Source organism: Mustela nigripes, chromosome 1 (genome assembly GCF_022355385.1).
Source record: "Mustela nigripes isolate SB6536 chromosome 1, MUSNIG.SB6536, whole genome shotgun sequence".
Taxonomy (NCBI): domain Eukaryota; kingdom Metazoa; phylum Chordata; class Mammalia; order Carnivora; family Mustelidae; genus Mustela; species Mustela nigripes.
The window spans coordinates 232315583-232340274 of record NC_081557.1 but is presented as its reverse complement, the minus strand read 5'-3'; the positions used below and the strand labels follow the sequence as shown (position 1 = coordinate 232340274).

Genomic DNA, 24692 nt, shown 5'->3' with positions numbered 1-24692 from the left:
AGAGAGTTTGAGTTTCCAGTCACTTGGGTTGGAAGTTTCTCCATCAGTTGTTATCTGGCAAGAAGACTGGTATTGAGAATTCAGAATTTTTTTTTAAAATTGCAGTAAATATAACACTGGAACCTATTAGATTCTTCTTGTCCATATAGATCACATTAAGTACCGATTTTTAGATGAGCTGGCCATACAAAGTGAAGTATATGGTGTTTTTCAATTATTTTGCAACACAGCATCTCTGTGTATCTTCTCTTTTATATTATTGAATCTCGGTTTCTGGCTTGTTTTTCCTAACAGAGCAAGCTATTTGTACTTTCATCAGAAAAAAAAATGAAATTGATGATATGTTTTATAAATGCGTCACATATTCTAACTTAACGTCGTCATACGTTAAAAAAATGAAGAGAGGCTTTTCTGCAATTTATGAAAGAAAACTGGATACTTTTATAAGTGGGGGAATTTGTTATAATGTTATTTTATTTCACTTATTTTATTAGGAATCCTTTAGTCTGAAATGACAAAAACTCAAAGGATTACTTAAATAGATAGTCATTTCTTTGTTTTAGAAAATCTCTTTGAGTAGGTAGCAGAGAACTGATGCCACCAGGGAGCAAGGGGCTTCCTATCTTTTTCCTCACTCTGGCATCCTCAGGTACAAGTATTTGTCTTCAGGCTTTTCATCTTTAGGATTCTAACAGCTTCTGTGTGTCTAGATGTTATTTCCTAAGAAGATGGAATGGCAAGGGGTAAAAGTCTTCCAAGATTTGCCCCCCACTGCCCCAGGAATTTTTTTATATTCTGTTGACCAAAACTAAGACATATGAGCCCTCCTAGCATGCAAGGGAGATGGAAATATAGTGCTTTTACTTTTAGCTTGTGGAGAGAAAGCTGGTGAACTTTCATGGTCTCTGCCAGAAATATTCTTATTAAAAAATGGACCAGCATTTTTTTTTTTTTCAAGATTTTGTTTATTTATTTGGCACAGAGAGATCACAAGTAGGAAGAGAGGCAGGCAGAGAGAGAGGAGGAAGCAGGCTCCCCGCCGAGCAGAGAGCCCAATGCGCGGCGCTGGATCCCAGGACCCTGAGATCATGACCTGAGCTGAACACAGAGGCTTTAACCCACTGAGCCATCCAGGCACCCCTGGACCAGTATTTTTTGTAGTTTTTCTTTAGTATGGCTACTTTTTCTAGTCAAATTGAATTTAGGAATTCAAAGCACATTTAGTTTACATGGATAAATCTTTTGAAGTAGGGAATAATTATAATTTTAAAGTGTTGAGATTATTTGATAAATCAAATTCCCAAACTATTATGATTAGATAATAATATTTCAAACGTCAGCATTTTTAAAAGGTAGACCTTATAGCCTTTTGAACAATTTCTAGTTTTGGTGGGGCAGACTGAACAGATGACAGTTTTCAAACCAAAATAGCATTTAAAGCAGTCTAAGATTTTAATTGAAGGAAGAGGAAAGTAATAAAATTTTGGGAATGAGATAAAACCATAAAATAAGTAATGCTTTTGTTAGAGAGTAAATGAGAAAAATAATATGACACAGCAGAGGCAGCATCACAGAGTAAAACAAAGAACAGTCAGCGTGAGTTTTGGTCACTTTGTGCCACATACAACTCACTGCGCTTACCATGCAACTTTCCTCTGTTTGGGACTCAGTTTCCCCTGCTTTTTTATTAGTATAATTCTACCAGCCTCACAGTGTCATTGACTCCCCTGCTTAGAAATTGGTAGGCACATGCTAAGGGCTAGTTAACTGTTAGTTTCCTTTACTGAAGAGATAAAGATGAAAAAGCCCCTAACTTTGAAAAGTTAAGCATGTACACTTCACAATTTGTGTCCTAGTCAACCTGACTTTTCATGTGACAGAGTCCGTACTTCATCAGTAGCCAGCTTGTCCAGCTTGGAATGCTTGCATGAATTGAGAGTGCCTCCTAAAATAAGAAAACAACACTATCAATCCATTTTTTTAAAAGATTTTATTTATTTATTTGAAAGAGAGGCAGTGAGAGAGCATGAGCAAGGAGAAGGTCAGAGAGAGAAGCAGACTCCCCATGGAGCTGGGAGCCCGATGCGGGACTCGATCCCGGGACTCTGGGATCATGACCTGAGCCGAAAGCAGTCGTCCAACCAACCGAGCCACCCAGGCGTCCCTATCAGTCATTTTTAATGACTTATTCAGTTCTGCATGTATATGTGTAGAAAAATTTAGTAGGATATAATGGTACTTTGGATTTTAGAGTATATAATGTGTACCTTCAAAATCTGTATTTTTGTTTCTTTATAATGTTATTATTTTTTTCTCCCAACTAGGATTTTAAAAGTGGACTTGGTATTACCATAATTCCTATGAATGTAGCAAATGTAAAGCAAGTGGACCGAACTGTAAAACAGTCTTTTGAAATAATCACTCCCTATAGGAGTTTTAGGTAAGCTATATTTAAACGTTTATGTTTGTGTTATTCCATGAAAGCTTGGGTGATCTACTTTCACATTGCTAGTGGTGATTTTATTTCCTATAGATCACATAATAAAATCACGTTTGTTGTTTTCTATATTGTCTAATTTATTAGCTGGTATATAAAAACACCTTATAAAAGTGACTTGAATTGTCACACAACCTGCAAAGATGCTAATTTCATAAGATTTGGGATGTTTCTTTTCTTAATACTTTTTTCTCTTAGTAGACTTCATAAACATATTAATCTTTTATCAACAAATATGTGAAAAATTACTTCAAATTTTAGGAATAAAGAATATTGTCTTTAAACTATATTTTTATTTACCTTTTTTAGACTAATTGAATGTAACCCTCCTTTAAAATCCTGATTATAATTGCTCCATATTGATTTCTTAAAAGAAACTCCTGCTTAAAATAATGCCAATGAGTCTCATAGCACTTTTTTAAAAAAATATTTTTATTTATTTGATAGAGATCACAAGTATGCAGAGAGGCAGGCAGAGAAAGAGAAGGGGAAGCAGGCTCCCTGCCAAACAGAAACCCTGATGCAGGGCTTGATCCCAGGACCCTGGGATCATGACCTGAGCTGAAGGCAGAGCCTTTAACTCACCGAGCCACCCAGGTGCCCCTCATAACACTTTTTGATCTTCTATTTTAACACTTCATTATATATCTTGCATTACAGCAATCTAGTAATTTTTTCAAATAACAATGAAAAAGAAAACTTAAAGTTTGTAGTATGTTTTAATAACCTGTAATAAGCCCCGTAGCTTTGGTAAACAAAAGAGGCATAAGTCAGTATCTGTGAGTTTACCCACATTAATTCATTTGTTAAAATTAATCAACATATCACAGGGTAGTACCCAGGTCAAAAGCACTTGTCAGAGGCCTTTGAAGGACTAACAATTACTTAGCAATTTTGAAAACACTCCCAAGTCTGGTATTCATTTCATCTGTCAGAAGTGTCTGCTGTTCAAATCTTGAGGAAAAAATAATCACCTAGAGAATAACAACCGTCATTTTCACATATGCAGATTCAAGCCTCAACTGAAAATGTAGACATTGGCTGAGCTGTTTTTACTCGAAATATTTCTGACACAAAATATGGGGTGAACTTTTTCCTCACATCCACCAACTCACCATGTCTCCAGATCCCAGGCAATGGTCCTACAATTCAGTCCTGTTCCGACAGCGGCTACTTAACACGGACAATAGACCCCACAAGTTTCAGGGCTCAGTCCCACAAAGCTGCTTTCAGTTCAGACTCTAGTCACAAGCCTTGGGTCCTCAGCTTACCCACACTTTGTTCTTGGCTGCAAATTGGGATTCCCCCAACCCCAGCTCCCCAGGTTCACTAATTTGTGAGAATGGCTCACAGAACTCAGGACGACAGTTAAATTAATTATTGCCAGTTATTATACAGAGTGCCTCTCAGGAACATCCAAATGGGAAAGCCCCACAAAGCAAGGTACAGAGCTTCCATGCCTTCTCTGGGTATATCATACTCAGCCCTTCAATGTGTTCATCAACCCAGAAGCTTTCTGAACCCTGTGGTTCAAGGGTTATTACCAGGGTTTCATTCCGTAGGCATGATTGATTAAATCGTTGGATGTTGGTGATTAACTCAATTGCTAGCACCTCTCCCATCCCTAGAAGGTCAGGGGGTGGGGCTGAAAGTGCCAGTCCTCTAATCACACCTTGGTCTTTCTGATCCATCCTGAAGCTCTTGAGGCCTCCAGCCTCAGATTATCTCACAAGCATACAAAAGATACTTGTCACTTAGGGCACTCCAAGGTTTTAGAATCTGTGTTCCAGTAACCCAGGTGCAAGGACCGTTGTATTAGCTGTGACCAATCTCTCTGTAAAAGTGGAAACCACTAAGAAGTTTGCGGATATTATACTGATGATGGCAACATAAAGTGCTTCAGAAAATATCCATGTAGGCCACTCAGTTTCCTTATGGATTGTTTGGAATATGTTAGTCATCTGTTATTTTCATTCTATTTCAAAACATTTTCATCTTCAGAACAGAAAATTTTAATGTGAAACATTTTGCGGGTCATTGGCCGAGTTTGGAGCACTGTAGCACATTTCCTGACACATCGCAGATACTCACTCAACATTTCTTGGAGTGAACCCATGGCTAATGTTTTATCCCTTTACTCAGGTATCCAGTAAACACTAAGAATTGGGGAAAATCAGAACATGGCTAAAAATGAGTTAGAATAGTAATCACTTGAAACTTTTTTGATTTCTCAGTTTCTTCAAGCCATCTGGACATTCTTGTAATTAAAAAAGAAAATCTATTTTTAAGACTGAAAAAAATCAAAATTTCTGGTGGGTGTTTTTGATAATTTAGTTTCAGACTATCATGGCATACTTTCTTGGCAAGATAATCCCAGTAGTTCCGAAAGTCTGAAACTCAGCCAGTCTCTCATTGATTATTATATAACCACTGCTTAGGAAACATGGCCTCTCATTTAAGCTCTTGACCTAACAAGCCAATTTTTATATCCTGGTCAGAAAAAAATGTACATATTAATTTTGGTTCAAGATATGTAAACAAACTCATAAGCAATGTGGGATGTTAAAGGAAAAAATAGATTTTTAAATTAGATGATTTTTAACAGAAAAGACTATCCAGCTGCCTGGAAGGCACATTTTTCAGCTGCTGCTTAATTTGTGAGCAAAATGAATATGCAGACTGAACATACTGCTTAATTGGCCTTTACAAGGGAGATCGATAATGCAGAAACATTCATTGTCCCAGCTTTACAGCCGAGTCTGAAAAAGAGAAACAGGAGTGGATTGAAGCTGTGCAGCAATCGATAGCAGAAACTCTCTCTGATTACGAAGTGGCTGAGAAGATTTGGTTCAATGAGTCCAACAGGAGCTGTGCCGATTGTAAAGCCCCGGACCCTGATTGGGCATCCATCAATCTCTGTGTTGTCATCTGTAAGAAGTGTGCAGGTAATTAGTGATAAGTTATGCTCATCACTGTGGTAGCAGATTGGCACCGAATACTCTTAATTGTCCTATGTAATGTTTCCCAGCCAACAGTTGTGAAAAATACAGAGAAGGCTTATTATATTTCTATTAAATTTAGAAATATCTTAAAGTTCTAAACTTCTCTTATGCATGACTTAGATGTAAAAAAATTGATTTTTAAGCACGTCATCATTTTGTGTGCCTCTTGGTCCATGTGTGGATTTTAAAAAGACAGTGTTGAAATTTTTAGATTTTAAGGTGAGTGTTTCAGAGAGTGTTTATTTAGAAACATTTCCAAAGAGCACTGAGGTTCCTGACAGTAACCAGTCCTATGACTGGTTATCTTGTTGTGACTTTACAGCTTACAGACCATCTGACAGTTCAGTGTATTTGGGGGTTCATCGTTGTTCCAGTGAATGGAAGGCGTGGACTCCACCTGAGGTGTGTGGTCATATAGGTCTTGGAGAAGGTTCGCCACTGCTAAACTTTACTTCAGCATCCTAGCTTTACCAGGCATGAATGCTGGTCCTCGGAATTAAATATGTGTGAGAGGTTGATATGTTCTCCACAGTTGTATAAATACTCATTGCAGTAGAATATGACAATGGCAAGACCAGGGTAGAGCACAGGTTTCATTGGTAGAATATGGATGAGGAACACTACCTCAGAGCAAATACTAGGACAATTGCTCCAATCCGTAATGCTTCTCAAGGGTCCTGTGCTTCCACAGTTCTTATCACACTAGATTTTCTCAGGAGCTTATTAACATCACTGTCAACAAGAAGCACCCGCTAATCCCCCTCTACTTTGTATTTCTTCTGAACCTTTTTTTCCCCACCAGTCTCACTGGAAGAGAGCCTTTGTGATGTCTGATGCTATTCTTTCTACTCATGTCTCTGCTTCTTTCTTCTCTTCTTAGGATCCTCGCCTCATCACTTGTTCCTTCTCTGTAATTATTCAACCATGGTTTCTTTTGTTTCAGCACACAAACACACACACACACTTGTGTCCATCTGTCATGTTGACACTAGCTTCCTGAGAACTTGCCGTTCTCCTGTATGTATCATTCTCTGTCTCTTTTCCCTTCACAGACAGGGTACTTTTAAGAGTAGAATTCTGCACAGATTTCCTTCATTCCTTTAACTTCCTTGTTTTTCTTCATCCTGTGATCAGTTTTTTCTTCTCTGTAGTCCAGTAAAAATATTTTCACTATGTATACCAGTGTAGTTTACCTCTCAGTTTCCATGTGGTCTGTTCCTATCTTTATTGTCTTCTCTACAGTATCCGGCACTTCAGTATTTGACCCGTGTATCTCTCTGTGACCTCCCATCCTCCCTTAACTTCCAAGATACCATTTTCTCGTTGTGTGTTCGTAACACTCTGGTCATCCTTTCTCAGGTTACTTTTCCTTTGCCTGGTGTGTTCCTTTGGGTTACATCCTCTGTTCTCTTTCACTCTGATGTTCCTTGTTGATGTTATTTGTCATTTTAAGTTCGGCATGCTCTTGTAAGTGGACAGTTCTCACCATGGTGGACACCACACTTGTGGGTCTACCTATTGGACTCTTTTCTTGGCTTTGCCCAAGATACCTCAAAAATAACATGTGAATAATGGAGCTCTCATTGTTGCCCAGCTCATTGCATAAAACTGAAAATTCTCATTTATTCTAAATCTAGGTCAGAAGCAATACTGTCTACTGCTACATTCAAGTCTAAAACCTGAGAGACCCTCTTGGCCCCTCCCCCTCCTTTAAAGCCCACCAAGTCCCAATAGTTTTTATCACCTTGGGTTTTCTAAATCTGCCCTCTTTATCATTACTCCTCATGCTTGTCTCAACTCAGAGTCTATCTTTTTTTTTTTTTTTTATTTTGCCTCTGTGACTCCATGGGTTCTTTCTAGTACTTCTCCCTATTTTCTGAGTTCAACCCCTTTCAGCTGAATAAAGAGCACCAAATGCCCTTTATTGTCCTACATCATGTCCAACATACAGTGTTGCCTTTAGTTGGTCTTTATAAATGCAAACCTATGCATATTTCTGCCATTGGGCTTTTAAGACTGTGCTCGGAGTAGTTACCATTTTAAAGAAAGGAGGAAAGGACCCTCTTACCTATTGTAGAAAGAGGAATGAGCTTTCATGCTCATAGGCAATGAGTCCTTAAGATAGAGGAATATCTTGAATGCCTTATTCCCTCCTCAGTTTAGAAAGCATCGGACACATTTCTGGGTGCCCAATAATGACTGAGTGATGATTATGCAGCATAATTGAATTGATGCTAATAGAATGTTGGGCTCTTATTGTCTTTCAGGTATAAAAGTAGAATAAAAATCCACTTCATATTTTTAGATACATGTTTATTAGAGTTGTTGCTGGGTTTTTTTTTTTTTTTTGAGTAAAATGATATCTGTGTTCACATATATGGAATGTAAACAAACATATTATAAAAGATTTTCCATAATCTCTAATAGTTAATTAATTACCAAGTGATGAATATACACACATACATATTGATACACATATATAATTAGTTTTAAAACTGTAGTTTTATACCACTACAGAGTAGTGATGAAAATGATTACTGTTATCTTCATTGTGGTTGGGATTTCTATATAATTATCACACCATTATTCTTACTAGTATTGGCATTAAGGAACGTAGATATTGGTGTGTTTTAAGTTGAAAAGATATATGCATACATACATAAGTGAATGCACACGCAGACATTTTTTTAAAGATAATATACATTTACATACAAATTGAAATAGAAATGCAATTGTGTCTTGACTTCAGGACAGCATAGATCTTTAGGACCAAAAGATTCCAAGGTTAGAAGCCTAAAAATGGATGCCAGCATTTGGAGCAATGAACTCATTGAGGTAAGTTGGGTGATAAACTGTGGATTTGGTAGTTAGCAGTGGGGTGACATGAATTATTTTAGGAGCTCTTGATAAAGTTCTCACCACACTGTAAAAATGGCTTATAGCCTGTTTGGTAGTAGTATCTTCCTACTTCAACTTTTAGAATGCTTCTTAAATGAGATAGTTACTTGAAAAATATAAAGTACAAGGAGTTTAATAGTAATAGCTACTTTTAAAGGCTTGACAGCATTTATTTTATTTTATTATTATTTTTTAAAATATTTTATTTATTTGACAGATAGAGATCACAAGTAGGCAGAGAGGCAGGCAGAGAGAGAGAGGGAAGCAGTCTCCAGGCTGAGCAGAGAGCCCGATGCGGGGCTCGATCCCAGAACCTTGAGATCATGACCTGAGCCGAAGGCAGAGGCTTAACCCACTGAGCCACGCAAGCGTGCCAGCATTTTTATTTTAAAGGCAGAATTTCTTTCTTTTTAACCTAGCATGGATAAAATGTTAGAAAAGTGAATGAAAACTTGGAAAATTTTCTACTGTTTCTCTTGGCCACGCTCTGTCATTAACTACGCTCATGTCTGACTTTTTGTCTCCTATATCCATTTTCTTCTTGGATTTCAGTAACCCTCCCAACCACATTACCCCACCTACTAGGCCATTTTAAATAAATTTGTCTCTATGTAGTTTCACAAAATAATAATGCTTTTGCTGCAATTTGGGTCGCTTGCGGTTTCTTTTCTAGCTTATCTTGTACCATTACTAAAAGCAATGAGGCTGTATTTAAAATAGAAATAATATCTGCTTTCACACTCCATCTTCCTGAAAGTTGTGGATTTTTCATGTGTTTTTGCATATTTTATACTAAGTTATATATATTTATATATTTGGTTGCAGGGAGAGTATGAATGTGAGGGCAGGGGAGGGGCAGAGGGAGACGGAGAATCTTAAGCAGGCTCTGCGTAGTGTGGAGCCCTGTGTGGTGCTTGATCTCATGACCCTGAGATCATGACCTGAGCCGAAATCTAGAGTTGGACGCTTAACTGACTGAGTCACCTGGGCCCCCAGGGTGTATTTTAATTTGTGAGTCAGGTTTCTGTAAATTCAAATACATTTTATGAAATCATCTTGTTTTATGACTTTCTGACAATTTAGCTCTTTATTGTCATTGGAAACAAAAGAGCAAATGACTTTTGGGCTGGTAATCTTCAAAAAGATGAAGAATTACACATGGACTCACCTGTAGAAAAGAGAAAAACCTTTATCACTCAGAAATACAAAGAAGGAAGATTCAGAAAGACCCTACTGGCATCTCTCACCAAGGAAGAATTAAACAAGGTATCAAAAAATATGTAACAATAGACATGGCTCTTGATGTCTTTTGAAACATGGGTCAAGGATTTTGAAAATAATTCTAAAAAGTCTATTACTGTCTGACAAAAGTATTTAATGTTATTTTATTTTCATTTGTGAGATTGTGCTATTGATTTTACCACTGTTTTAGTTAAGAGTTCATTATTGATAGTGAATAAATTCTTTGTCCATAACATGAGTTTCCAGCTAATTAGGCCTACTCCAATATTCTGAGAACTGTGGCACCTTTCCTTATTTTAGGGACAGGACTCTAAGCATAACTTCAACTTGTACATTGTTGACATTGAGTCACCAAAATAAACGTCATTTGCTCAATATATTTTTATAAGCAATGCTTTGCTTAGTGCTGTTCACCCCAAGTGTCATTTGCCTTTGACTGAGTGATTCCAGACCTGCTGGTTTATGCTACCCACTTGTTCTTCAGTCTTTTGGCAAAAGATATGTTCAGCATCCTGCCTGATTTCTTTTTGAAATTGCTGCTTCAGTTTCTTATGTGTTAGGAAGCTCGTCCATGTAGAGCTACTTAATACATGGACTTTTATACGACTATTGTTTTTGTGCTTAGAGAATATGTTCTTTTATGGTTCTCAGGTTTTTAGTATGCTTTTAGTGGTGATACTTACGGATAAAAATCCTCAAGTTATTGGGATTATGCTGAACATTTTGGATAATAGCAAAGGCCTTTTTCATCCTTCTGTAGAAATTATAAGATCATACAATTGATTTACATTGCTACTGGATTAATTCCCCTAAACTATGTTTTTAGTCTTTGTACATTTTTGATGATAGTAAAGTGAGGCCACCAATTCATTTTAAAGCAATGGCACAGAAAATACGAAGAATTCAGAGTAGGCAACTAAGGTAGAGGAGAGTGGGAGAGGTGGGATGGGGGAGGGGTTAGAAACTAGATATTTATACAGGTTATTACTAAGACATTTTGTTTTGGGTAGTGGTTTCATTGGTGCTAATTACATAATTAAAACTGACCAGTTATACCAGACATACATGGAATAATAACAACAAGTTATCATAAACTAAGGATTTTGATTAATTCTATGCAGGAGAGGTCCATTATATATAAATATGCAAATAGTAAGTTGTGGATTTTGGGAAATAATTGGTAAAATTAGAGAATTTGAGAACTAGAAATTAGGGCATGGCTTCCTCTAATGGTTTCTTTCTTTTTGATAGTGATGGGTATCTTATTAGCAGATATACTAATGTCCCCAAAGTGCTTGCTGTCTGCCACACCACACAGTTTCTATTAGATGAGTTTTACATTAATTACTAACAATTGAAGTTTTCTAAGAATATTATAGAGAAGTCTACCTATTGGGATTTATTTATACAGTGGGCTTCTTAAAAATGGTACTCTTAATATCAGCAAATAATTTTTGCAAAAATACATATTTTATTGAATAGGCATATTTTTAATTGAGATATAATTTACCTACAACAGCCTGTTGATTTGGTACATTTATATGTTGTGATGTGATTACGACTGTGGCTAGAGCTGACACGTGTATCACATCACATCACATCATTATTTCTTTTTTGTAGTGGGAATATTTAAGGTCTAGTCTCTGAGCAATTTTTAAGTTAATAATACTGTATTATTGATTATAGCCACTATGCTGTTCATTAGATCTCCAGAACTTATCTTCTGGTTGCAAGTTTGTACCCTTAAACAAATCTCCCCACCCCCCAGACACCCTGTGGTAACCACATTCTAATCAGTGTTCCTATGAATTTGGCTTTTTTAGGTTCTAAATAATAGAATATACAGTATTTGTCTTTCTCTGGATAAATTCATTGAGCATTATGCCTTCAGGTTCCATCCATATCCCAAATGGCAAGATTTCCTTCTGCCTCATGTTTGAATAGTATTTGTGTGTGTGTGTGTGTGTGTGTGTGTGTGTGTGTGTAGCATATCGTCTTTATTCACTCATCTATTGATGGATACTTAGGTTGTTTCCACATATTGGCTTTTGTGAATAATCTTCTAATAGACATGAGATTGCAGATCTAATACCATTCTAATAGGTGTGAGATAATATGTCATTGTGGTTTCAATTTGCATTTCTCTGATGATTAATACTGTTGAACATCTTTTCATGTAACTGTTAACCATTTCAATATTTTCTTGGAAAAACATCTATTCAGTTTCCCTGCCCATTTTTAAGTTGGATTGTTTTGGGGCTTGTGAGTTCTTTATTTTGGATATTAGTTTCTTATCTAATGTATGGTTTAAGATTTTGACTCCCATTCTACAGGTTTGCCTTTTCATTTTGTTGATTTTTCTTCAGATGTGAAGCAGTTTTGTAGTTTTGATAGAGTCTAGCTTAAATTGATTTTTTTTTCTTTTTTGCTTATGCTTTTGGTGGTGTCTCCAAAAAGTCACTGTCAAGACCAATTTCAGGGAACTATTTCTTTTTTTTTTCTTCTACAAATTTTAAAGTATCAGGTCTTATGTTTAAGTCTTTAATCTTTTTTGAGTATATTTTTGTGAGTGGTATAAGATAAGGCTCTAGCTTCATTTTTTTCATATGTGGTTATCCAGTTTCCTAGCACTATTTGTTGAAGAGATGACCCTTTTTCCATTCAGTGTTCGTGGTGGATAGATATATATTGCACACTTAAAGACCTGAGTTCTTTTTCAGGTTCTGGGGATACAATTGTAGTAAAACATAAATGTGCTTCTTTTATTCATGAGAGTTGTAGTCAAGTAAGGGAGACTGACCGTGAGCAGCCGGAGTCCATAAATATACCGTAACAAAGACGTTGTGCTGTGAAGGCAACCAGTGTTGGGGAGATGAAAGAGTAAGAGGAAATACACATGATTAAATGCAGTGGATGGGATTTTAGCTGCTATCTTTTCCAACACCCTCATGTTGCAGACCAGTAGACTAAGATCCAGGAAGGTGATGGGATCACCAGGCAAATCAGTACAAAGTTGGGTAGGTTGTTTGTGATGCAAAGGAAATCCTGTAGGTCAGCTAGACCATGGTAGGAAAGGTGAGTACATTTTTTAACAGTTGACCGCCCAGGGCTGGAACTGTGAGTGCGTCAACAGGACTTCTTGGCTGAACACTCTTCTCTGCTTGTTGAGATAGTTAATGAGCATTGTAGAGGGTGAATTAACCAGTGATCTGTCCAGGCACACCTGTCAAGAAGAAGGTAAAATGGTGAGTCCGGGGCAAAAAAAATCCGTTAGAATCAGGGTGCGCAAATCTCAGGGTATGGAAGCAAAGGGGAGGCCAGTGAAGTGAGGATGAGAAGGATAAGGAGAGATGCGCAGGCGGCTTATCACGTCAGAGGAACAACAAAAGCAGCAACAACACAACTAGGTTCCAGCAGTTGCTAGCGTTTGTACAATGATGTATAACATAAGTCAGTGTTGTTTCATTACCGCTGTTTGCCATTCCTCCTCCCCACCTGTACCCCACACAAAAGGAAAGATACTGGATTGGCTTTGCACTCACCTTTCTGATTCTGAGAGCACAACAGTACTTTAAAAAATTATATAGATCCTAATTAGGCTGAAACATTACATACATACAACATTTATATGACAAAACATTTAACAGATACTTCATTATGACATTTTAGATATTTTGTATTTTCTGAGCACCTAGCCATTATCATACTACAGAAGCATAAAAAATGTCTTCCTAAGGAACTGTGATGGATCGGAGGCTGAACATCACAGTGGAAGAATGAATTAAAACTCGGAGGTCTTAGATTGTAATTTAAATTCATACAAAGCAGGGCTTTTGAACCCGTTGCTTAATTTAGGGCATACTTATTAGCTTTCTTGGTTAAAAAAGAAATACAAACTTCATTTTATAAATGGCTTGGCAGACTTCCACACATTTTAATAGCTAGAATTGTATTTCCTGCTCTTAAAATGTGCATTGTCTTTTAACGACTAGGCTCTGTGTGCTGCTGTCGTGAAACCAGATGTTCTGGAAACAATGGCTTTGCTGTTCAGTGGGGCAGATGTCATGTGTGCAACTGGAGATCCCGTGCATAGCACCCCCTACCTGCTGGCCAAGAAGGCTGGACAGAGTCTGCAGATGGAATTTCTCTACCATAACAAATTCTCCGGTCAGTCCGTGTCCCTACGTTAGCCTGGTCTCTTCTGATAAATATTCCTGAAAGGACTAAAGCACAGATCTGCTTATTTCTCAAATAAGATAAACCAACAGAATGCAGACAAGTGTGATTATTAAAAAGATAGAAGATGCTGAAGACTGTGTTTTCTTTCATTTCAAGGAAAATTTTAGGAAATCTTTTATATTTCTTTAGTCTTATAAATTAAAGATTAAAATAGTTAATCCCACCCAATCACTTTCATCAGAATTTTATTCTGATTTTCATATGTGACTAATAAATAGAACAGTTGCTTATTTATAAATTCAACGCAATGTGAATAAATATCTGTATATTCTGTGGTGAATTTGAAGTAACTTTTCTTCTAGCCGAAAACTCTCCAACATATTCATAAACAAAAGGAAAGTATTTACATTTTAGATTTCAAGTGTATTATTTCTGTAATTTTTCCAGATTTCCCTCAACATGACATTCACTCTGAAGGTGGATTAGGTCAGGAGTCCTCCCAGTCCACGTTCCTCTGTGACTTTTTGTACCAGGCGCCTTCTGCTGCTTCGAAGCTCTCTTCCGAGAAAAAACTGCTCGAAGGTATCCTTTCAGCTTCTTTTCGACTTTGTTATCTGATAAAACTTTATTTCATTATCAAAACAATTATGTTTAAATTTTGATTTTTTTCCCTTAAGATGTTAGATTTGATCTTGCAATAGAGAAATTTATTTTTTTTTATTTTTTTTTTGAGGATTTATAAATGCTTCAAGGCACAGATATGCTGTTTCTTGCACTGCAGCAGGGGTGTACCGCTGGGTCGAATGCTATGTGAATTCTCAACAGAATTCACGGATGTCTCTTTATGGCCAACCAACTCTGTTTCAGTATTTAAGGGTTATTCCAAAGAAATGTGCAGCTCAGCCCCTTCCCTTAGGGAAAAACATCCTCACTGGGGAGACAATAGAGATAAATGTCAACACATAGGCAGAAGGGACAAGTTTTCAGTATATATTCTATTAGCATTGTGAGGGATATGAAGTAGTTCGTTCTGATTTTTAGTGTGCATGTGTGTGAGTAGAATATAGCGTAAGCGTGGTTTGAAAAAAATGATGAGAATTAATTTAACAACCTATTCTCGGTTTGGGGAGTTATCTGAGCAGTCACGGTAGGCATTTCTCCATCTCTGCATCCAGCTCCTAGTGTCAAAGGTATACTAAGCATTAGGAATTAAAAAATGAGTAAGACACAGGTCTCATGGTCAATATATGTGAACTAATTTGGGAAATACAGGCAGAAAAATATGAGATCTGTCTTACTGGAACAAAGACAATTTTAAGAGAGATTAAGTTGTATAGGCCAATTGGTGGTGGGTGCTTAGAGGCTTAGGAGCCTAGTATTAATTCCCTAGGTGGTATAATCCAGATGTACTACTCTATCAAAGGAAAATAGGATGAAAAACTGACTTTGGAGTGTTAATCCTGATCTTTGTGCATTTAAAGTGATTATTTCAGTATAAATGCTTTATGTCCAAAGAAGTGTTATCCCTAAGTAGAATTATATTGGGATTAGGCCTACTTTATTAGATTTTCCAGAAAACAGTAGCTATCCTTTAGTGAGCAGGTACTATGTGTAAAGCATTGCTTTAGGTACTTACGTACATTAGTTGTAATCCTCATAATTAAAAATGGAGGAGCTCAGCAGGAAGAAGAATTTTCTGTCTGATTTGTGTTATAGCTGTTATTGTAACACTTTGGCCTTGGTCGGAGTGTGTGGCTGGATTTGAATTTAGATGTTTTTGGTTCTTTCAGCAATTGGTTATTAAATATCTTCCTGCACTCAAACTAATAAAAATGACAATTTTTATAGAGATTTTTTTGAAAACTTCTGTTGCTCTTCAGTATTTAACCCTTAGGTAGTCAGAAGTTGGTCAGAAATGGGGAGGGGAGTACCTGAATAATCTGTGAATTGGCTATAGTAATTATTAGAATAATTGAATACTAAGCAGTTAATGCACTTAAATAAGTTTATAAGTTTTTTAAAATATTTTTTTCTGAAGAGTAGTAGATCTTAGACCTACCCTTCAAATCACTTATAAAAAGATGAAATAGGGAATTTAAAATATGGCATTTTCGTTCTAAAACTAAAGTGTATCAAATACTTTGCAGCTAAAAATAAGCTTTCATTTATTTTTTGGCAAAAAAAAAAACAACTTTGTGCTTGTAATATTTATAGACTTAACACTTTAATATTTCCTTGAAATAGGTTGCTTTTCTTAATCACTTGAGGAATAAATTTAGGTTTTAAATGTGTAACTAAGTCATTCTTTACTTTTATCTTTTATAAATTAACTATGGATTTTTTGTTGTTGTTATTTTAAAATTTTATTTCCAAAATTAGAAACTGGTGCATTCTTTGTAATTTAATTGGGGATGTTTTCTCATTTGGGAACATCCTGTTTTAAGTAATATGAAATTAAGCTTTTGCACTTTAGCTGTGTAGCACAACAGACGATTTCATTGGAAAATAATTTCCTGGTAATGTCTTCATTTCTTCCATCCAGTTTGTCAGCAAGTTCTATCATTTCAAACGCAAAATAGACCTTGAATCAGTTGGCTATTCTCCATCTGCACTAAAAGAATCTTAGCCCAGCCACCATCATGTCCTGCCTGGCCTGCAAACTGCCTCCCCACAACTTGTCTCCCAGTAACTGCCCTAGCTTCGTTCCAAACCATTCTCCAAAAGCAGATTTAGTGATCTTTAAAAATATAAATCAGATGTTGTATTTTCATTGTTTGAGTATCTTCAGCAGTTTCCCACGACAGATTATATCCCTGTTCCTTGGTGTGACCTAAGAGACCCTCCTGTCCCTTTCCCTCTTCATCTCACATTAATCCTTCCTGCACTAACAGGCCTGGCCCCAATGTTTTCCTCTCCATTTCTGCAACATGCTCTTCGGGACTTGGACACTTGCTGTTCATTTTGCCAGGAGGGCACTTCCCCCAGTCTGGCTTTTTCCTCATTTCTCAGGCATCAGTTTAGTACTACTGAAGTGTGCAGTCACTGGCAGCTCTTTCCTTTCATGGGTTTCTTCTTATTTCTGTCACAGTATTTACTGCATGAAGGTGATCCCTCCCTTTATTGGTCTGTCTGTCTGTCTCTCTCTCTCTGGTGAAAGCTCAATGAGACATTAACATTTGCTGGCTTATTTAAGATTATCAAATCTTTGGTGCCTAAAACACAATAGGAGTCATGTGTAAATATTTGTTGAATAAGTGACCATTTCTCTTATCAAGTTATTACTGGTGTAAAAGTGCAAGAAACTTGTTAATATTTTGTTTTTGACTTGTGCCTAGAAAGATAGAGTTGTGGGTCAACAGACAGGTGAAAAGATGTTTAACATCACTAATCATTAGGGAAGCGCAAATCAAAACCTTCTTATACCTGTCAGTATAAGAAGGATCTAAAAGACAAGAAATAGATGTTGGAAAGACGAAAAGAGCCGTCATGTGCTGTTGGTAAGAATGTGCATTGGTGTAGCTGCTGGGGACACAGTATGGAGATTCCTCAGGAAATTAAAAATAGGAATACCATATGATCTGGTAATTCAACACTCTGTATTTACCCAAAGAAAGTAAACACACTAATTCAAAATGGTGTATGCAGCATTTTTTATGGTAGCTGAGTTATGGAAACAGTCCAAATGTCTGTCCATAGAAGGGTAGATGAAGAAGACATGGTGTAGATATACAATGGAATATTACTCAGCCATAGAAAAGAATGCTATCTTGCCAATTGGGACAGTATCATGGACCTAGAGGGCATTACGCTAAGTGCAGTAAGCCAAATTCTGTATCAATTCACTTATATATGGAATCTAAAAACTAAAACAAATGGACAAATAAACAAAACCAGAAACAAAATCATAAATAGAACAAACCAGGGGTTGTTAAAGGAGAGGGGGTTTGGGGAGAATGGAAAATAGGTGAAGGGGGTTAAGAGGCATAGGCTTCCAGTTGTGAAATAATTAAGTCATGGGGATGAAAGCTGCAACATAGGGAAGATAGTGAGATTGCAATAATGTTGTGTAGTGTTAAGTAGTGGCCAGTGACAGCTATGCTTGTCATGGTGAGTGCTGCAAAGTATATAGAATTATCGAATCACTGTTGTATACCTGAAAGGCATGTTGTACAACTACAAACAATATAACATTGTATGTCAGCTAGACTCCAATTAAAAAACCACATAGTTGCTGACACAGACATTTTGTCCAGAAAGTGTCTGCGTAAAAATGAAAAAAGTTGAACTACCAAGAAACAAAGTTCCGTTTTGTTTTTTGTTATTGTTGTTTTCGTTGTTGTTGTTTCTCTCTCAAGAGGCTGTAGGGGTGTTACTCCTATGGAGCACCACCAGCCTTATGGAAACAAATGAATTATTTGGAAAGATGGAGAGATGAAAGTGTGGTGTCGCCTTTGCCCCTGACTGGCAAGCACCTGGACCGCACCATGCCGTCAATGCTTGTCAGGATAGCCAGAGAGCAAAATGATTAAACAGGAAGAAAAAAGTCAGCAGAAAATGCATGCAGGTCTTCAGAGAGTTACATGAGTCTTCAGATTGTCAGTTCAGGTTTTCAGGATTTGAAGTTCTTCTAGCCTCAGGTTATGAAGACTGATCTGTATTTTTCTTTTTCTTTTTTTTCTTCTCAATTTAGTGTTCATGAAAAGAAAGATTGATAGCTCGTATTAAACCTAAGTATAGAGCTGAATAATAGCATCCTGGTTTTGTTTTCTGTTTTCTCTCCTCAACCGTATTTTTTTCCCCTTGGTGTCTTACTGTGATTTGTTGACACAGTGTTTGATTTTTAAAAAGAAAGTGGTTGATGTGGTTTGCTAGAAACTCTGTATTGTTTGTTTATATTTAATTTCATAAATTAGCATTGAGGAATTTTGAAGATCTTTTGTTCTATCATTGCCTAGCTTGTATAGCCTAAACATATTCAAGGCTAAACCACATTTATTTTATTTTTTTAAAGATATTATTTATTATTTATTTGATAGAGAGATCACAAGTAGGCAGAGAGGCAGGCAGAGAGAGAAGGGGGGAAGCAGGCTCCCCACGGAGCAGAGAGCCTGTTGCGGGGCTCGATCCCAGGACGCTGGGATCATGACCTGAGCCTAAGGCAGAGGCTTTAACCCACTGAGCAACCCAGGCGCCCCTAAACCACATTTATTTTAAATGAAAAGAATTCCCAGTGAAAAGAATTCATTTTCAGTGAATGCTGAATACCATCAGTTTAGGAAATCCTTCATCAGGAAACAACTTCATGGTTTCAAGAAATAATAGTTTGCCTTCCCTGTCTTGGATTTACAGTGCACATGTGTATTGGAAGCTATGACCTCCACTCTCTCTAATATGTTTTAAAAATGGACATACAAGCTCCAAATGTGTAACAGGCACAGAGAGGCAGTATTGTTCAGTGGTCAAGGGGCTTGGTTCTCAGAGCTTGGCTGCCTGGGTTCTACTCTCCACTCTGATGCTAGTAACTGTGTGATACTAGAGAAATTGAGTAACCATTCTGTGCCTGTGGACAGGCTACAAGGGAGGGGTGTAAGATAGAACTGACCTAGTAGGGTTTTTCTGAGGATTCAGTGAGTTAACGTATATACGATGTGGAGATGAGTGGATGGCATGTAAATATGATGACCGAAGGGCTGAGCAGCAGGAGAAGCCACAGCAGAGGGTTTGTCTATATATGCAGCTGTTTCTGATTTCCCCCAGGTGGCAGCTGACCCCCAGGTCCCAACAGAAGTATCCATGTCCCTTCATCGTGGTATTTCAGTAGCTCACCTCTGGAGTCCTTTCTTGTGTTTGAGCAAATTCCAGTAATGTTTTTCTTCTCTGATCTAAATACCAAGATTGAATAGAAAGAATGAACGACCCCTCCAGCCATTCCAACCACCAGACACACCGGCTCTTGTCAAACAAACAGCTTGTGTCCTGAGAGTTACCCTTTCTGTGATCCCGGTTTTATTTCTGGTATTGGTTAACAGTAAGACTTCCTCTGTAGGAGAGCGTGTGTTCTCAAAGTCAGACTTAGGAGAGCCTACGTGAATTGGGCTAAGCAGACCGACGCAATCCGGCAGAAGCTCTTCTTTGCTTCCTAAATGAATGAGTGCCAGATTTCCTGTCACAGCTTTGTTATTATAAATCCTCAAAGGTAATATATGCGACTGCTTTGTCTGACCTCTTGTCCATTTCCAGTTACCAAAAAAAAAAAAAAAAAAAATCAAAGGTTATAGTGATGATGATGCCATCGTACTAAATCCCCTCAAGCTTCTGTTTCTAACCGAAAATGAGTTTCTACTCACCTTTTTAAAGGATCTATCATTTGTTTTCCATTAGAATTTACATAAAAATTAGATTCCAGCCTTTCCATTTATTTTATGCATCGTGCATTTGGCACTTTTTGTTTAAAACCTTCCAATGACTCCCACGTGTCTGCCAAGAAAGGCACGAATTCCTGAACACCTGTCACCTGAGACTCCCGGGGCCTGGCCTCTGCGGTGGGTCTGTGGTCTTCTTCCCTATCTGCTAACTTCATGTGTAATCTGGTTCTCTGGCCAAATCGATTTTTGGCAGTTTCCCCTTTCCTTGACTTTTCTCACAGTGTTTTTTTCCCCAGGATTATGGAGTAATTATAGCTCAAAATGTATTTTTCGCTACTTTAATGTCTTTTCAGTTATAAATAACTATTTTCAAAAGCTATGCTTCTCTGTGATACAGTTTATCATTCTAGTCTGAGGATGGCTTCCTTCCATGAATGCTTCTAACCCCAAAAGGCCCCCCTGCCACCACCAGGGTTATTACTGCAGACCTATCTCCTCTTGGACTGGACTGCACACTGCTTGAGGACAGGGTGTGGGATTCCTAGCTGTGCCAGTAATTATTTAGTTACTCAATAAATGTGTATTTTTTTGCTTTATTCTTTATGAGGATTATCCTCTTCATCTGAGTACATTATTTTGAAGTTGTTTTATAATTCCAGTTAGTTAATACTTTGCCTTTTCCTTGTCTTATATATAAAAATCTATAATGAATGTTCATTTAAAAATTACGGCATTTCATGATTTCCATAGAACTGTGCAGAGTACGTACTATGACTCAGGATTTGGCGGTCCTGATGTTCAGTATAACACCTTCCATTAGGCATTGGTTGGGTCTCTGTGAGCTTTCTTTCCCAGTACCCACAAGGAGTTCTGTGTGCTGTTTTCCTCTGCCATTTCTGATTCAACTTTTCATTTGGCAGTTACTCAGAATACGATGAACCTAAGCTCTCAGGATTTTGTCTTTTTAAGTGTTTCTCCTCTTGATGGTTTTTGAGGCTAAACACCTCATCTTGTTTTCTTTCCAGAATTCAATAGGAGTAAAACAAGCCTGAACAGACCTGTTTCCGAAACAATGCTTTCTTCCCAGCCCTGCAGTCTTCCATTAAATTCCACTCTACAGACAGGCTTTGTATCTTTTTTAGAAATGACCCAAACTTTTATCTTCAAAATTAAAAGGGAAATTAGAAGGCCTTTAGGAAGTAGTTTCTGACTTCTTTTAGGTCTCCATTCAGTTGTAGCAGTTAGTAACTTTTCCTCACTCTGTATCCATTTCCATTGTCAATAACAATCATCTTTAGCTTAAATTCCATTTATTACAATGTTATTTCTATTTGTACGCTCCATTGTTGATACTCATGGCTACATTGACTCAGATGTTCTGTTAACCTGTATGTATTACTGTACTTCCAAAGGACATTCTCAGAATTGATGCATTAGCAGAATTTGGCTTATTATGTTCCTTTAAAGTAATGCTCTGTGGTTACCATTGTTGTGATCAGGCCTTATTTTTCTTTGACCCTTTCAGTTATTCTTGTTCATCAACCCCAAACAAATCATTTCCAGTTTTGTTTTATCAACCCTCTTCCACCTTTTGTTGGATCTCAGTTGTGATTTCAGAAGCATTCTTGCTACCCTCCAAAACTGTTTGTTTCTTTTTACCCATTAAAAAATAGCTTGGCCAGTCTTTTCTATTTTCTCTACTTTTGCCTTTGAGATTGCTGAGAATTGCCAATTAGGGAACCATGCCTTTTGAGTTGGCCAAAAATTCATGTTTTTTGTTTTTTTTTTTTAACTAATCTGGAAGCAACACACTAATTGGTGATCTTTATAAGCATTTTTCCCCTAATTTTTATTTTACCAAAGCAGTACATGCACAAGCATAATACAGCTTTAATGGAAAACATATTTGTTCCTTTTCTTAAAAATTTTTAGACATTATTCTTTGTCTTGATAAATTCTTTTTATCTTTTTCCTGACAGTAATTTTACTTCTATAATCTTATATCTCCATCATCTTATATTGTCTTTTTCTCCCTCATGTTTTACTTTTGGGAGACTTTCTTTTCTAAGCTTTCTCTCTCTCTCTCTCTCTCTTTTTTAAAATTTTTAAAATTCATGATTCCATTTTAAGTTACCAAAATATATTTTTTGTGTTCTCAGATTTCCTTTTTAGAACATGTTTTCTTGTTTTATGTCTACAGTATCTTCCCTTGACAGTCAGATATTATAGTTTAAAAAATTGATCTTTTGGTTTTGGTCTCTTTTATGTTGGAAACTTTCTTTTAAATGTTTGGGATCGGTTGTCAGAAGATTCTATCTCTTGCTGAGAGTGTTGGGATTTGGAGCTTGGTTATCACTGCCTTCCTTTTGTATGTAAATGCGGGCAGGTAACTAGGAGTCTGTAGAATGTCCTGTAACCACTTTGTTTCTAGAATGGCACCTTACCCCTGTCTCCACACAATACCTAGACAGTCACAGATAATCCATAAGCTAATACATGTGGCTGTGTTTTAATAAAACTTTATTTATAAAAACAGGTGATGATACAGATTTGGCCTGCAGGCCACAGTGTAAGTCCCCTTACGATTTGAATTTAAATTCCCTAACCAGGGCTTTAAGGCCCCTTTTTTCTTTTGCATACCTACCCAACATCGACCACAGTCTGTCTTTTTACACTACATGTATTCCTTTGAATAGTGCAGACATCAGTCCTTACTGTTTCAGAGTTGTTTCACAGCAATCTCCTTATGGATCTGTCTGCTTTTCTGGTCATCCGTATCATCGTTATTTTTGTCTTGTACATTCCTTGTTACTAGAGTGTGCATTTTTTAAGAGCAGAGAAAGGACTGTATATCCCACACAGCAATAGCATACCCTTTACACAAAATAGCAAATTAATAAATTTGAATCTTGTTGTTATTTAAACTGTGTATTATTTAAAAATTAGAATTATGATGTAACTCAGTTTGTGACTTGTTTTAAATTTCTAGAGACAAATAAAAAGTGGTGTGTTTTGGAAGGAGGCTTCTTGAGTTACTATGAAAATGATAAGTCTACTGCACCTAATGGCACCATTAACATCAATGAAGTTATCTGCCTGGCTGTACATAAAGAAGACTTCTATTTAAATACTGGGTAGGTCTACTGTTAAACAGTTAGGAGGTGAACAATAGTTTCTGATATTTTTCATACCAGATAATAAGAGTTTTGTTGTTAATTCTTCATTTACTTACTGTAGAAGGGTTTAATAGTTTCTTGAAGCCTGATCATTTTGCAGCTTCTGGAAGTTCCTTAGGGAATTTGCTAAAAAGTAGGAAAATTAAAATATTATACTGGGTACTATGAAAGGCTAATGTATTTACATCTAATCTTAAATTTATAACATTCCATTCTAGAACATGTAGTCCTAAAGTTTTTATAATTTACTGATTTGAATGAAGTATAAACTTAATGTGGCTTACTGTGAAATATTAAAATAAAATGCATTCTAATATTCGGTTGCTCAATTAGTAAATAAAATATAAGTTAAAATAATATTCATTTATGTCAGCATGTAATCATTCATGCTGCTTAAAATAAAACATTCTTGATAGAATGTTCCTGATACAAGTAGGCATGCAAGAGAAACAATCCACAATGAAATAAGGTTGTGAAGTAACTATTGCAGCCATGCTCTGAGTCTCCTTAAATAGCACTTTAAAGAGTTTGGACTCACTGATGTAGGCAGTGAGCGGTTTTTGAGATTTTATTTGGATTTGTATTTGAGGAAGAAAGCTGGCTGAAGTGGTGAGAGAGAGCTGGGAGGAAGAGCGGCCATAATTACTGAGAGTTTACCTAGAGGAGGAGATCACTAAAAAAAAGTGAGTTGAGAGAATGTTATGCTTGAACTAATGAGATTAAGTCTCTTGATGGACGAAGAGCTGCTGTCAAGAAGAAATTAAACCCCAAGTTTTTGAGCTTGTTGATGAAATAGATGGTGATGCTTCTGAATTAAAGGAAACATGAGGCAAATACAAGCAGTGTGGGGTAAAAAAGAGGAAGAAAAATGATTTGGATTTGGAGTATTTTGAGATTTTTTTTTAGGTAACAACAACAACGTACTTAACATATTCCGGGAAATAGTTGGAGATCTGGATGAGGGTCCCAGGGGAGAATTTAGGACCTGGGACGTTCCTCTAATTTTATCTAAAATAAGGAAATAAAATTTTGGGATAAGATGACATAATGGGAGGAATATCTGTGAAGTAAGACAGGAAGAGGGCTGATTAGAGAATGGTTTGGACAGTGTTTGCTTTAAACAGGGTGTCAAGATGGCCTGGTCTGGGAGGCAAGAGGAGACCAAAGGGATGGTCGCATGAGTCAGCTAATGAGTGTCCGGGCATGAACACAGTCCCGCGTTAGAGTGATTCAGTAATCAGAAGGATATTCCTTTTGTCTGATACAGTGTATTCCATTTAGTCAAATGAATTAAAATATTAATTGCTGGAAAAATATGATAAATTTCAAAGCA

At 36.9% G+C, this 24692-nt stretch overlaps 1 protein-coding gene across 3 annotated transcripts in view; it reads left to right on the top strand.

The window, feature by feature from the left end:
- Window positions 1-24692, top strand: part of ARAP2 (ArfGAP with RhoGAP domain, ankyrin repeat and PH domain 2) — a 188265-nt gene that overhangs the window by 68081 nt on the left and 95492 nt on the right. For all 3 annotated transcript variants that reach the window (XM_059382216.1, XM_059382226.1, XM_059382208.1), the window contains 7 exons: window positions 2325-2440; window positions 5243-5442; window positions 8249-8334; window positions 9481-9663; window positions 13632-13806; window positions 14266-14400; window positions 23173-23317. In XM_059382216.1, the coding sequence (XP_059238199.1) occupies window positions 2325-2440; window positions 5243-5442; window positions 8249-8334; window positions 9481-9663; window positions 13632-13806; window positions 14266-14400; window positions 23173-23317 (1040 nt within the window). The remainder of the gene's footprint in view (window positions 1-2324; window positions 2441-5242; window positions 5443-8248; window positions 8335-9480; window positions 9664-13631; window positions 13807-14265; window positions 14401-23172; window positions 23318-24692) is intronic.